The sequence below is a fragment of the Cherax quadricarinatus genome, chromosome 82, assembly GCF_038502225.1.
Source record: "Cherax quadricarinatus isolate ZL_2023a chromosome 82, ASM3850222v1, whole genome shotgun sequence".
NCBI lineage: Eukaryota > Metazoa > Arthropoda > Malacostraca > Decapoda > Parastacidae > Cherax > Cherax quadricarinatus.
In genome coordinates this window covers 5,714,839-5,731,267 of record NC_091373.1, presented here as the reverse complement: position 1 = coordinate 5,731,267, position 16,429 = coordinate 5,714,839, and the positions used below count along the sequence as shown (strand labels likewise).

The 16,429-nt window shown below is 41.8% G+C and overlaps 1 protein-coding gene across 7 annotated transcripts in view; it reads right to left on the bottom strand.

Annotated features, from left to right (window-relative positions):
* LOC128702924 (sialin-like) overlaps positions 1-16,085 on the bottom strand; it is a 55,613-nt gene extending 39,528 nt beyond the window's left edge. For 2 of the 7 annotated variants that reach the window (XM_070102563.1, XM_070102569.1), the window contains exons 1-2: positions 15,946-16,085; positions 11,844-12,104 (exon numbers count right to left, since the gene is read on the bottom strand). In XM_070102563.1, coding sequence (XP_069958664.1) covers positions 11,844-11,871 — 28 coding nt within the window. In that variant the 5' untranslated portion in view covers positions 11,872-12,104; positions 15,946-16,085. The remainder of the gene's footprint in view (positions 1-11,843; positions 12,105-15,945) is intronic. The other 5 variants (XM_070102568.1, XM_070102566.1, XM_070102564.1 and 2 more) reach the window with 5 other exon arrangements.
* Positions 16,086-16,429: the final 344 nt, after the last annotated feature.

Here is a 16,429-nt window from a genome sequence, read left to right as displayed (position 1 = left end):
CAGCTGGCCAGGAAAGACAGTCCACTGAGAATAGAAGTTTCAGATATGACAGGGACTGAAGGCAAGAACATGTCAATGGAAGGAAATAAAATGCCTCAGAGGACGCAGATGGAGACTCAGTGGGAGGAGGAAAGGGCGAGGTCAGTTTTTGTGTACGGGCTCCAAGAAGCCAAGGGGGCCAACTTTGAAGAAATAAAACAGGAGGAGAAAAAAATGATTGAAGGCATCATGAAAACAATAGGGGAGGGCAATATGACCCAGGTGACAAATTTTCAGAGAATTGGGTGGTTTGCGAGTGGAAGGATACGGCCTGTCAGAGTAACTTTCAAGGAAGAATCAGTTCGAATCAGGATTCTGCAAGAGAAAGCAAGACTGAGGGACAAAGAGGGGTACCAGAGAGTATACCTCGACCGCGACAGAACACAAGAAGAAAGGACTACACTGAAAGAGAGGGTACAGAGACGCAAGGAGGAACGAGAAGCAATGAAAATGAGCAGGACCCAGACACAGGAGGAAGGGCAAACACACCCCACAGAATCTCCCACCAAAAGACCCCACCCGCGACATTCCCAACGCAACTGAGCAACCTATACTACAACCCACTCACTGTTCCCTCTGCCACCAACCCCCATATCACAAACCTCACCCAAACAGCTGTCCCTGTCCCCACCCCCACCAACACATACCCCACCTACACCACAGCCCCATATAGGCTCCCACCAAGGCTCTCACTCCCCCAACCCCAATATACTTGCATGACCACAATGATAGAAAAGAAACTAAAGGTTTGGTACACAAACGCGGATGGAATAACGAATAAACATGAGGAGTGGAATGAAAGAATCAGTGAAAAATCCCCAGACATCATAGCAGTCACAGAAACAAAACTCGCTGAGACAATAACAGACACAATCTTCCCAACAGGATATCAGATCCTGAGGAAAGATAGAAGGAGTAGAGGGGGAGGAGGGGTTGCACTGCTCATAAAACACCAATGGGGATTTGAGGAAATGGAAGGCATGGACATGATTGGAGAAAGAGACTACATTGTAGGTACAATTCAGTCCGGAGAACATAAAGTAGTCATTGGAGTGATGTATAACCCACCACAGAACTGCAGGAGGCCAAGAGAGGAGTACGAAGAAAACAACAGGGTGATGGTGGACACACTGGCTGAGGTGGCAAGAAGAGCTCACTCGAGCAGAGCAAAGTTACTGGTAATGGGCGATTTCAACCACAGGGAGATCGACTGGGAAAACTTGGAGCCACATGGGGGTCCCGAAACATGGAGAGCCAAGATGATGGATGTGGTACTTGAAAACCTCATGCATCAACATGTCAGGGACACAACCAGAGAGAGAGGGGAGGATGAGCCAGCAAGACTGGATCTTGTGTTCACCCTGAGCAGTTCAGACATCGAGGACATCACTTACGAGAGGCCCCTTGGAGCTAGCGATCATGTGGTTCTGAGTTTTGACTATATAGTAGAGTTACAAGTGGAGAAGGTAACAGGAACTGAAGGGGACAGGCCAAACTATAAAAGGGGGGACTACACAGGTATGAGAAACTTCCTGCAGGAGGTTCAGTGGGACAGAGAAATGGTAGGAAAATCAGTAAACGAGATGATGGAATATGTGGCAACAAAGTGCAAGGAGGCAGAGGAAAGTTTTGTTCCCAAGGGAAACAGAAATAATAGGAAGACCAAAACGAGTCCTTGGTTTACCCGAAGGTGTAGGGAGGCAAAAACTAAGTGCAACAGAGAATGGAAAAGGTACAGGAGGCATAGGACCCAGGAAAACAAGGAGATTAGTAGAAGAGCCAGAAACGAGTATGTGCAGATAAGGAGGGAGGCCCAGCGACAGTATGAAAACGACATAGCATCGAAAGTCAAATCTGACCCGAAACTGCTGTATAGCCACATTAGGAGGAAGACAACAGTCAAGGACCAGGTGATAAGGCTGAGGAAAGAAGGTGGAGAACTCACAAGAAACGATCAAGAGGTATGTGAGGAGCTCAACACGAGATTTAAGGAAGTATTTACAGTAGAGACAGGAAGGACTCTGGGGGGACAGACCAGATGGGGACACCAACAAGGAATACACCAACAAGTGTTGGACGACATACATACAGATGAGGAGGAGGTGAAGAAACTGCTAAGGGACATCGATACCTCAAAGGCAATGGGACCGGACAACATCTCTCCATGGGTCCTTAGAGAGGGAGCAGATATGTTGTGCGTACCACTTACCACAATCTTCAACACATCCCTGGAAACTGGGCAACTACCTGAGGTATGGAAGACGGCAAATGTAGTTCCCATTTTCAAAAAAGGAGACAGAAAAGAGGCACTAAACTATAGACCTGTGTCATTGACGTGTATAGTATGCAAAATTATGGAGAAGATTATCAGGAGGAGAGTGGTGGAGCACCTGGAACGGAACAGGAGTATAAATGCCAACCAGCACGGATTCACGGAAGGCAAATCCTGTGTCACAAACCTTCTGGAGTTTTACGATAAAATAACAGAAGTAAGACAAGAGAGAGAGGGGTGGGTTGATTGCATCTTCTTGGACTGCAAGAAGGCCTTTGACACAGTTCCTCACGAGAGATTAGTGCAGAAGCTAGAGCATCAGGCGCATATAACAGGAAGAGCACTGCAATGGATCAGAGAATACCTGACAGGGAGGCAACAACGAGTCATGGTACGTAATGATGTATCACAGTGGGCACCTGTGACGAGCGGGGTCCCACAGGGGTCGGTCCTAGGACCAGTGCTATTTTTGGTATATGTGAACGACATGACGGAAGGGTTAGACTCAGAAGTGTCCCTGTTTGCAGATGATGTGAAGTTAATGAGGAGAATTAAATCTGATGAGGACCAGGCAGGACTTCAAAGAGACCTGGACAGACTGGACACCTGGTCCAGCAAATGGCTTCTCGAATTTAATCCTGCCAAATGCAAAGTCATGAAGATAGGGGAAGGGCACAGAAGACCACAGACAGAGTATAGGCTAGGTGGCCAAAGACTGCAAACCTCACTCAAGGAGAAAGATCTTGGGGTGAGTATAACACCGAGCATGTCTCCGGAAGCACACATCAATCAGATAACTGCTGCAGCATATGGGCGCCTGGCAAACCTGAGAACAGCATTCCGACACCTTAGTAAGGAATCATTCAAGACACTGTACACCGTGTATGTCAGGCCCATACTGGAGTATGCAGCACCTGTTTGGAACCCGCACTTGATAAAGCACGTCAAGAAACTAGAGAAAGTACAAAGGTTTGCAACAAGGTTAGTTCCAGAGCTAAGGGGAATGTCCTATGAAGAAAGATTAAGGGAAATCGGCCTGACGACACTGGAGGACAGGAGGGTCAGGGGAGACATGATAACGACATATAAAATACTGCGTGGAATAGACAAGGTGGACAAGGACAGGATGTTTCAGGGAGGGGACACAGAAACAAGAGGCCACAATTGGAAGTTGAAGACACAAATGAGTCAGAGAGATAGTAGGAAGTATTTCTTCAGTCATAGAGTTGTAAGGCAGTGGAATAGCCTAGAAAATGACGTAGTGGAGGCAGGAACCATACACAGTTTTAAGACGAGGTTTGATAAAGCTCATGGAGCGGGGAGAGAGAGGGTCTAGTAGCAGCCGGTGAAGAGGCGGGGCCAGGAGCTAGGACTCGACCCCTGCAACCACAAATAGGTGAGTACAAATAGGTGAGTACACACACACACACACACACACACAGTACATTATTTACAATGTTAGAACATATAAAAGTGGCAGCCACGAGGCGCCTCACACGTTCACACAAGAAGTGTGAAACTAATAGTCTTTTAACAATGTAATTCATAGTGAATTGAATCTACAGAGAGAGAGAGAGAGAGAGAGAGAGAGAGAGAGAGAGAGAGAGAGAGAGAGAGAGAGAGAGAGAGAGAGAGAGAGAGAGAGTGAGAGAGGAAAAAATGTGTAGCAGGTAGGTACAATGTTCGTCAGGAAACAGTACAAGTGTTTCCTGACGCGGGTCTTTGTCATATGATGACCCGGAGCTGGAATTTTTGTCACCTGACCGAGACCTTCCACTGGCTTACCCCTCCACCACCTTTAAAAATAATCCTTATAATTATAACCGTTCTAACGTTAAGGCGAAAAAAAATATAAATGAATTATTAAAACTCATAAATCAGAAAATAGAACCAGAAGGGATAGCACCATGTTTTTTTTTTTTATTAAAATAATATCCAGAAGAAATACACTATCCACTTTGTAATATTGTTTAACAATTTCAGTACAAGACGGAAATGGGCAGATAAATGGCGGATGTCCTTTTTCTTTGAAAGGGAGAGAAAAAAAATGGAAAACGCAGCTTTAGAAGAGTTCATTGAACACTCAAATATACTTAACGTACCAAAAATTTGAACCTACATAACACAGAGAGACTTGAACCTACATAACATACAGAGACTTGAACCTACATAACATACAGAGACTTGAACCTACATAACATACAGAGACTTGAACCTACATAACATACAGAGACTTGAACCTACATAACACACAGAGACTTGAACCTACATAACATACAGAGACTTGAACCTACATAACACACAGAGACTTGAACCTACATAACATACAGAGACTTGAACCTACATAACACACAGAGACTTGAACCTACATAACATACAGAGACTTGAACCTACATAACACACAGAGACTTGAACCTACATAACATACAGAGACTTGAACCTACATAACATACAGAGACTTGAACCTACATAACACACAGAGACTTGAACCTACATAACATACAGAGACTTGAACCTACATAACACACAGAGACTTGAACCTACATAACACACAGAGACTTGAACCTACATAACATACAGAGACTTGAACCTACATAACATACAGAGACTTGAACCTACATAACACACAGAAACTTGAACCTACATAACACACAGAGACTTGAACCTACATAACATACAGAGACTTGAACCTACATAACACACAGAGACTTGAACCTACATAACATACAGAGACTTGAACCTACATAACACACAGAGACTTGAACCTACATAACACACAGAGACTTGAACCTACATAACATACAGAGACTTGAACCTACATAACATACAGAGACTTGAACCTACATAACACACAGAGACTTGAACCTACATAACACACAGAGACTTGAACCTACATAACATACAGAGACTTGAACCTACATAACATACAGAGACTTGAACCTACATAACACACAGAGACTTGAACCTACATAACATACAGAGACTTGAACCTACATAACACACAGAGACTTGAACCTACATAACACACAGAGACTTGAACCTACATAACACACAGAGACTTGAACCTACATAACACACAGAGACTTGAACCTACATAACATACAGAGACTTGAACCTACATAACATACAGAGACTTGAACCTACATAACACACAGAGACTTGAACCTACATAACATACAGAGACTTGAACCTACATAACACACAGAGACTTGAACCTACATAACACACAGAGACTTGAACCTACATAACACACAGAGACTTGAACCTACATAACACACAGAGACTTGAACCTACATAACACACAGAGACTTGAACCTACATAACACACAGAGACTTGAACCTACATAACACACAGAGACTTGAACCTACATAACACACAGAGACTTGAACCTACATAACACACAGAGACTTGAACCTACATAACATACAGAGACTTGAACCTACATAACACACAGAGACTTGAACCTACATAACACACAGAGACTTGAACCTACATAACATACAGAGACTTGAACCTACATAACATACAGAGACTTGTACCTACATAACACACAGAGACTTGAACCTACATAACACACAGAAACTTGAACCTACATAACACACAGAGACTTGAACCTACATAACACACAGAGACTTGAACCTACATAACACACAGAGACTTGAACCTACATAACACACAGAGACTTGAACCTACATAACACACAGAGACTTGAACCTACATAACACACAGAGACTTGAACCTACATAACACACAGAGACTTGAACCTACATAACACACAGAGACTTGAACCTACATAACACACAGAGACTTGAACCTACATAACACACAGAAACTTGAACCTACATAACATACAGAGACTTGAACCTACATAACACACAGAGACTTGAACCTACATAACACACAGAAACTTGAACCTACATAACACACAGAGACTTGAACCTACATAACACACAGAGACTTGAACCTACATAACATACAGAGACTTGAACCTACATAACACACAGAGACTTGAACCTACATAACATACAGAGACTTGAACCTACATAACATACAGAGACTTGAACCTACATAACACACAGAGACTTGAACCTACATAACATACAGAGACTTGAACCTACATAACACACAGAGACTTGAACCTACATAACATACAGAGACTTGAACCTACATAACACACAGAGACTTGAACCTACATAACACACAGAGACTTGAACCTACATAACACACAGAAACTTGAACCTACATAACACACAGAGACTTGAACCTACATAACATACAGAGACTTGAACCTACATAACACACAGAGACTTGAACCTACATAACACACAGAGACTTGAACCTACATAACATACAGAGACTTGAACCTACATATCATACAGAGACTTGAACCTACATAACACACAGAGACTTGAACCTACATAACATACAGAGACTTGAACCTACATAACACACAGAGACTTGAACCTACATAACATACAGAGACTTGAACCTACATAACACACAGAGACTTGAACCTACATAACATACAGAGACTTGAACCTACATAACATACAGAGACTTGAACCTACATAACACACAGAGACTTGAACCTACATAACATACAGAGACTTGAACCTACATAACACACAGAGACTTGAACCTACATAACATACAGAGACTTGAACCTACATAACACACAGAGACTTGAACCTACATAACACACAGAGACTTGAACCTACATAACACACAGAAACTTGAACCTACATAACACACAGAGACTTGAACCTACATAACATACAGAGACTTGAACCTACATAACACACAGAGACTTGAACCTACATAACACACAGAGACTTGAACCTACATAACATACAGAGACTTGAACCTACATATCATACAGAGACTTGAACCTACATAACACACAGAGACTTGAACCTACATAACATACAGAGACTTGAACCTACATAACACACAGAGACTTGAACCTACATAACACACAGAGACTTGAACCTACATAACACACAGAAACTTGAACCTACATAACACACAGAGACTTGAACCTACATAACATACAGAGACTTGAACCTACATAACACACAGAGACTTGAACCTACATAACATACAGAGACTTGAACCTACATAACACACAGAAACTTGAACCTACATAACACACAGAGACTTGAACCTACATAACACACAGAGACTTGAACCTACATAACACACAGAGACTTGAACCTACATAACACACAGAGACTTGAACCTACATAACATACAGAGACTTGAACCTACATAACACACAGAGACTTGAACCTACATAACACACAGAGACTTGAACCTACATAACACACAGAAACTTGAACCTACATAACACACAGAGACTTGAACCTACATAACACACAGAGACTTGAACCTACATAACACACAGAGACTTGAACCTACATAACACACAGAAACTTGAACCTACATAACACACAGAAACTTGAACCTACATAACACACAGAGACTTGAACCTACATAACACACAGAAACTTGAACCTACATAACACACAGAGACTTGAACCTACATAACACACAGAGACTTGAACCTACATAACACACAGAAACTTGAACCTACATAACACACAGAGACTTGAACCTACATAACACACAGAAACTTGAACCTACATAACACACAGAAACTTGAACCTACATAACACACAGAAACTTGAACCTACATAACACACAGAAACTTGAACCTACATAACACACAGAAACTTGAACCTACATAACACACAGAGACTTGAACCTACATAACACACAGAAACTTGAACCTACATAACACACAGAGACTTGAACCTACATAACATACAGAAACTTGAACCTACATAACACACAGAGACTTGAACCTACATAACACACAGAGACTTGAACCTACATAACACACAGAGACTTGAACCTACATAACACACAGAGACTTGAACCTACATAACACACAGAAACTTGAACCTACATAACACACAGAGACTTGAACCTACATAACATACAGAGACTTGAACCTACATAACATACAGAAACTTGAACCTACATAGCACACAGAGACTTGAACCTACATAACATACAGAGACTTGAACCTACATAACACACAGAAACTTGAACCTACATAGCACACAGAGACTTGAACCTACATAACATACAGAGACTTGAACCTACATAACACACAGAGACTTGAACCTACATAACACACAGAGACTTGAACCTACATAACACACAGAGACTTGAACCTACATAACATACAGAAACTTGAACCTACATAACACACAGAGACTTGAACCTACATAACATACAGAGACTTAAACCTACATAACATACAGAGACTTGAACCTACATAACACACAGAGACTTGAACCTACATAACACACAGAGACTTGAACCTACATAACACACAGAGACTTGAACCTACATAACACACAGAGACTTGAACCTACATAACACACAGAGACTTGAACCTACATAACACACAGAGACTTGAACCTACATAACACACAGAGACTTGAACCTACATAACATACAGAGACTTGAACCTACATAACATACAGAGACTTGAACCTACATAACACACAGAAACTTGAACCTACATAACACACAGAGACTTGAACCTACATAACACACAGAGACTTGAACCTACATAACACACAGAAACTTGAACCTACATAACACACAGAGACTTGAACCTACATAACATACAGAGACTTGAACCTACATAACACACAGAGACTTGAACCTACATAACACACAGAGACTTGAACCTACATAACACACAGAAACTTGAACCTACATAACACACAGAAACTTGAACCTACATAACACACAGAAACTTGAACCTACATAACACACAGAAACTTGAACCTACATAACACACAGAAACTTGAACCTACATAACACACAGAGACTTGAACCTACATAACACACAGAAACTTGAACCTACATAACACACAGAAACTTGAACCTACATAACACACAGAAACTTGAACCTACATAACACACAGAAACCTGAACCCACAAAACGTACAAAGACTAGAACCTACAAAACGTACAAAGACTAGAACCTACAAAAGGTACAAAAGACGTGAACCTACCTAACATACAAAGTATACACACACATACTACCGTGTAAGTTACTTATACACAACATTGACACAAACACTGCTCTTAAGCTTCAACAATTCAGGGAGGACTGCAGCAGAACACACACGTAACACCACAATACACACCTCATTAAAAGCCGAGTGAACACTACGACCAAACAATAGGACCAAAAACTTGAAGGAAAAAATAGAGACCTTTCTGAAGACTCAAAAATAAACTTCATTTCTCTCAATGGGTGAATAAAGAATCAGTCCAAACTCTCTTGAACGTGATGTGATATATGTAAACACGAACATGAACAGCACTGCGCAATACTGGTTTTTAGGAGGATGGTGTCCTATATTGCTATGTTATTTCTTGCTAAATTCTCGTTGTGATCGAAGCCATGTATTATAATCTTAACTACATGATTACATACATACATATATATATATATATATATATATATATATATATATATATATATATATATATATATATATATATATATATATATATATATATATATATATATATATATTTATATATATATATATATATATATATATGTGTGTGTGTGTGTGTGTGTGTGTGTGTGCAATAAGATCACAGTAAACAGGTGAAGAATTTAATACACTGGACAAATAATAATTTTTAAATTTTCTTGGGTAGAATAGTTTGTGGGTGAGTTGTGCAAAGGACCTATCCAAGTTGGGTCGGCGCGCGTTAGGTGTTTAACCGTTGTGGGATCTGATAGTGAGGTGTTGGCCAGACCCCTTATATAGCTTCCTTGGATGCTTTACTTTCATACTATCCACATGTTGGGATTACTGTCCCAATCAGCCTACGACAGACCAAACTGGTGGCTGCCAGAGCCATGAAACTTATGGGGGAGGTCTTAGGTGATACCCCATCTCAACAGTGGTACCGAGCAGCGACTCAGGGAGAACCCCCTCCATATGATAGAAGCTGGTCCAGAGCGCAGTGTACCGCCATCCATCGGCTTCGTTTGGGCTTTCCCACAGCCAAGATGATGGTAGACAAGGCTGAGGAGGAGATGTGCCAGTACTGTCAGCACGTTGTCCAGCGGCCCCTAACACACTATCTTCTGGAGTGCGAAGTTACTGAGACGCTCCGCAGGCAACTAGGAGTGATATTCCCTCCCGAAGAGGAACCAGAGATGACTGCGGCCACACTAGTGTACCATGGAGTCAACGAACCAGACAAGCTGTTACCTGTGATAACGACATATCCTCCTCCTCGCTAGTGTCCATAGTTAGGAGTACATACGGTGTAGTCGCTTATGAGATGCGCCAGTTGAACTGACCAGAAGAGTGCTTGAACAGCATATGTCTCATCATTGTAGAAACCTTTCTCCCTCGGGAGCCAGAGACGGGTCATCGCAAGATTGAGACCCGTGCCAGGACTACGGTCTTGGCGAACATTATACATACATACATACTTTACTTTCATAGTTCCTTGATAATGTGAGTAGTCACGAAAGCGCTTGGAATTTCTCTATTCTTTCAGAGTGGTTGTTTTGCATATATATATATATATATATATATATATATATATATATATATATATATATATATATATATATATATATATATATATATATATATATATATATATATATATATATATATATATATATATATATCAATAACAACATTGCTACTAGCCAAGGACTCGAACCCATGCTGCTTTGGCGTGCCTCATGTTGGGCGAAAACTCATGACGACTTAATCCACTGGACCTTACAATCCTTAAGAGTTTTTTGGCCGTGAGGCCCAAAAACAGAAGAAACACGTTCACCGTCACTCACTTTATAATCTTGCCAGAGGGGCACTGATACTACAGTTCAAAACTGCAAATATCCCCACCCCTCTTTCATAGTGCAGGTACTGTACTTCCCACCTCCAGGACTGTAACTTACTCACCCATCCTTCAGAGTGCAGACACTGTACTTTCCACCTCCAGGACTCAAGTCCAGCCAGCCGGTGTCCCCGAATCCCTTCATAAATGCTATCTTGCTCACACTTCTACAGCACGTCAAGTCATAGAAACTAGTTGCCTCCACTTCTATCCAACAAGCTCACACACGCTTAGATGTTCAAGCTTCTCGCACACAAAACCTACTTTACCTCCTCCCTCCAACCTTTTCTAGGACGACCCCTGCCGTACATATTTATAAACCTTTCAAGTCTTCCACTTTTGTTCCATCCTCTCTAAAAGTCCAGTTCATCTCTGCAATCCTTCTGGATAAAACTTTTAGGAACCCTGAACCTCCTAATATCCACAAGCATATCCCTGTCCCAGTGGCTGTATATGCAGTACATAGTTACACACACACACACACACACACACACACACACACACACACACACACACACACACACACACACACACACACACACACACACACACACACACACAACTTACAATTCTTGTCAGTCTTTATAGTAGTCATCTTGTTGATTTTCTTGTCGACTGTGTCGACCAGTTGAGGGAGAGACACGGGGTGTTGACCTCTTGAAGGAGAGACACGGGGTGTTGACCTCTTGAAGAGGAGACACAAGGTGTCGATCTATTGAGGGAGAGACACGGGATGTTGACCTCTTGAGAGAGAGACACGGGGTGTCGACCTCTTGAAGGAGAGACACGGGGTGTCGACCTCTTGAAGAGAAGACACAAGGTGTCGACCTATTGAGGGAGAGACACGGGGTGTTGACCTCTTGAGGGAGAGACATGAAGTGTCTAGACTAGGAGTCTACCTGGTAAGGGGACACAAGGAGTCTACCTGGTAAGTGGACACGAGGAAACTACCTGGTAAGGGACACAAGGAGTCTATCTGGTGTGGAGACATAAGAACATAAGAAGGAACATTGCAGCAGGCCTATTGGCCCAAGCGAGGCAGGTCCAAGTCTCCCACCAGCTTAAGCCAATGACCCAACCTACTCAGATAGGTCACATTCACTTAAGGAAGGAGAACGGTATCAGACCTACCAGCACAAGCTAGTCAGATCCAACTCACACCCACCCTCACCCCCTCATGTAATTATCTAACCCATTTTTAAAACTACACAACGTTTTAGCCTCTATAACTGTACTCGGAAGTTTGTTCCACTCATCCACAACTCTATTACCAAACCAGTGCTTTCCTATATCCTTCCTGAATCTGAATTTTTCCAACTTAAAACCATTGCTGTGAGTCCTGTCTTGGCTAGATATTTATAGCATGCTATTTGCATCCCCTTTATTTATTCCTGTTTTCCATTTATACACCTCAATCATATCCTCCCTAATTCTACGTCTTTCCAGCGAGTGCAGATTCAGTGCCCTCAGTCTCTCCTTATAGGGAAGATTTCTGATACATGGGATCAACTTTGTCCTTCTCCTTTGTACGTTTTCCAGAGCATCTATATCCATTCTGTAATACGGTGACCGAAACTGTGCAGCATAATCTAAATGAGGTCTAACCAAAGATACATAGAGTTGAAAAACAACCTGAGGAATCCTATTATTTATGCTTCTTTATATGAAGCCAGAGATTCTGTTAGCTTTATTGTGAACACTAATGCACTGTTGTCTTGGCTTTACATTATTGTTAACCAGAACTCCCAAATCCTTCTCGCAATCAGTAATATTAAGATCTACATTTAGTTTATATGTGGCATGGTTATTTTCCTGTCCAACATTTAGAACTTTGCATTTGTCTATATTAAACTGCATCTGCCACTTCTCCGACCACTGATTCAGTCTATTCACATCTTCCTGGAGTGCTCTAATGTCCTCGTCAGAATGAATTCGACGGCCTATTTTGATGTCATCAGCAAGCTTGCTTATATCACTATTTATTCCCTCATCTATGTCGTTTATGTACCATGATCTACCTCCTCAAACACCTTAGTAAAAAAAAGTTAATAAATGCGTAAGGCAGGAACGCCCTTTTGTAAAACTGTGCTGAGATTCGTTGATCAATTTAAGCTTTTCAAGATGGCTACAGATTGCCTCGAGAATTATTGACTCCATAAATTTTCCCACTATGGAGGTTAGGCTTATTGGTCTATAGTTCGAAGCTAAGGACCTGTCACCTGCTTTGAAAATAGGTATCACATTTGCCATTTTCCATTTATGTGGCACTGTGCCAGTTTGTAGTGATATGTTGAAAAGATTAGCCAGAGGTTTGCTAAGCTCCTCTTTACATTCCTTTAAAATCCTTGCATACAACTCATCAGGGCCTGGGGATTTGTTAGGTTTTAATTTATCTATTTGTCTAAGGACCATGTCACTTGTGACCCTAATCGTGCATAGTTTATTATCGTCCTGTTCTACATGATTTATTATTTCTGGAATATTGCTAGTATCTTCCTGTGTATAAACTGAGAGGAAGTAAGTGTTAAGAATTCTGCACATTTCCTTAACACTGTTGGTGAGCTGACCTGAGTAACTTTTAAGTGGGCCTATCTTGTCCCTAATCTTACTTCTGTATACCTGAGAGAATCCTTTTGGGTTAGTCTTCAGTTCCCTTCCAACTTTAACATCATAATCTCTCTGCTTTTCTTATTCCCTTTTTTATTTCTCTCTTTAACTGAATATAGTGATTTTTTAACTGCCCCTCTCCTCTTTTGATTCGCCTATATATGCCTCTCTTTTGACCAATGAGATGTTTTATTCTATTGTTTATCCATTTAGGATCTGATTTTCCTATTAGGAACATGAGTTGTCTGAGTAGCTAGAACTACACTCTGGAAAGCATCATATCGGCAACCATCACCACCTACCTGACCCATAGTCAGGTCATTCCAGCTCAACCCACCCAGGCAATTTCTCAGTCCTATGAAATCAGCCATGCAGAAGTCAGGGACAGAGACTTGATTGCCATTATTAGGGTAATTCCATGATACATTAAATTGAGTGATTTGTGATCACTTTCCCCAAGCTCACCATTAACCTCAAGATTATTAATTAGTGATTCCCTGCTGGCAAGAACTAAGTCAAGCAGGTTATTTCCTGTAGTTGGTTCTGTCACAAACTGTTTTAAAAAACAATCCTGAATCGCATCAAGAAAGTCGTTTGACTCTAAATTTCCTGTCGAATTGCTCCAGTCACTTTGTCTAAAGTTGAAATCCCCCATTATCACAGCATTTTCATACATAGATGTCTTACGAATTTTGTCCCATAGAAGTTTATTGCACTCCCTATCAAGGTTTGGGGGCCTGTAAATCACACCCAAGTTTAGTTTTTCATGGCCCTCGAGAAGCTGTAACCAAACAGATTCAGTGGCTGATGCTCTTAATTTTATACCTTGTCTAACACAACAGTTTAAATTATCTCTGACATACATCACTACTCCACCACCCCTCCTATTGACCCTATCAGTGTGGAATAATTTGTAGCCTTGTATGTAGCATTCAGAAAGCATTTCTCTATCTTTCAGATTGAGCCAGGTCTCTGTTATAGCAAAATATCTATGCTTCCTGCAATTAATCTTAACTCATCCGTCTTACTTCTTGCACTCCTGCTATTAGTACAGTAAACCTTAAGGCAGCTAGTCTCTCACTGCCCTCTGTTGTCCCTCTTTGTTTGCTGACCTGATCCATTGTCTTTATTTGTAACTTTATGAAGAATAATGTCTTTTAAACATTTGCTGTTTTCAACCCTAGTGCTGCAACCTGACTGTTTCCTACACACACCCATACCTCTATCTTCTATCAGTTTAAAATCCTAGACATGTCAGCAATGACCCTCTCGATCGAGCTGGCAAATGCTGCCACCCCAGCCCCAGAAAGATGTACCCCATCCCTTGCATACATATCATGTTTGCCATAAAAGTTGTTCCAGTTGTCAATGAATGGGATTGCAAGTTCCTTGCAGTATCTGTCTAGCCAGCAATTTATACCAATTGCCCTAGACATCCATTCATTGCCCACTCCCCTTCTAGGCAAGATGCTACATATCATTGGGACCCATCCCTTTGACCTAATTAAATCTATAGCTGACCTGTACTTATCTAGCAGCTCTTCTTTCCTGCCCTTGCCGATATCATTTCCACCATCACTGAGACAGATAATGGGCTTGTTCCCATTACCTGACATAATATTATCCAACCTGTTGACTATGTCACCAACACAAGTTCCAGGAAAATGCACTCTATGTCTCACTTTCTCATTCCTGTTACAAAAAGCACGGTCCATATATCTTACCTGAGAGTCTCCCACAATCAGAATGTTCTTACCTTGATTAGCAGGGGAGTCAGTGGTAACTTTAACCTCACTAACCACTGAAGTACACTCATCCTGGAGAACAAAGAATCGATGTACACAAGGAGTCTAATTGGTAAGGGGACACGAGGAGTCTGCCTGATAAGGGGACACAAGGTGTCTACCTGGTGAGGGGACACGAGGAGTCTACCTGGTAAGGGGACACAAGGAGCCTACCTGGTGAGGGGACACGAGGAGTCTACCCGATAAGGAGAGACAAGGAATCTACCTGGTAAGGGGACACGAGGAGTCTACCTGGTAAGGGGACACAAGGAGCCTACCTGGTGAAGGGACACAAGGAGTCTACCTGGTGAGGGGACACGAGGAGTCTACCTGATGAGAGGTAAACTCAAGTAAAACATGTAAACGAGACACACACTGAGGGCTAGAGAGTGACCCGATCCATGGATGTGCCACGAGCTGACTGACCTTCCACGACATCAACAAAGATGGAGGAGGGAGAGGTGGGGGAGGAGGAGAGGGAGGAAGGGAGAAGCGAGAGGGAGGGGTGGGGGAATAAGGAGGGAGAGATGTGGGGGAGGGGGGAAAAGGATGAAGAGAAGGAAGGAGCAGACGAGAAGAGGGAGTCAAAAGGCCGTTCAATCTATGTACTCACCTATATGTGGTTGCAGGGGTTGATTCACAGTTCTTGTGTGTACTCACCTAACTGTACTCACCAAATGTGTGTGTGTGTGTGTGTGTGTTCTACAAATAAGCAAACTAAATTGAACGCTAGTCAAGGTAAGTTGCTAATATTCTGCATGT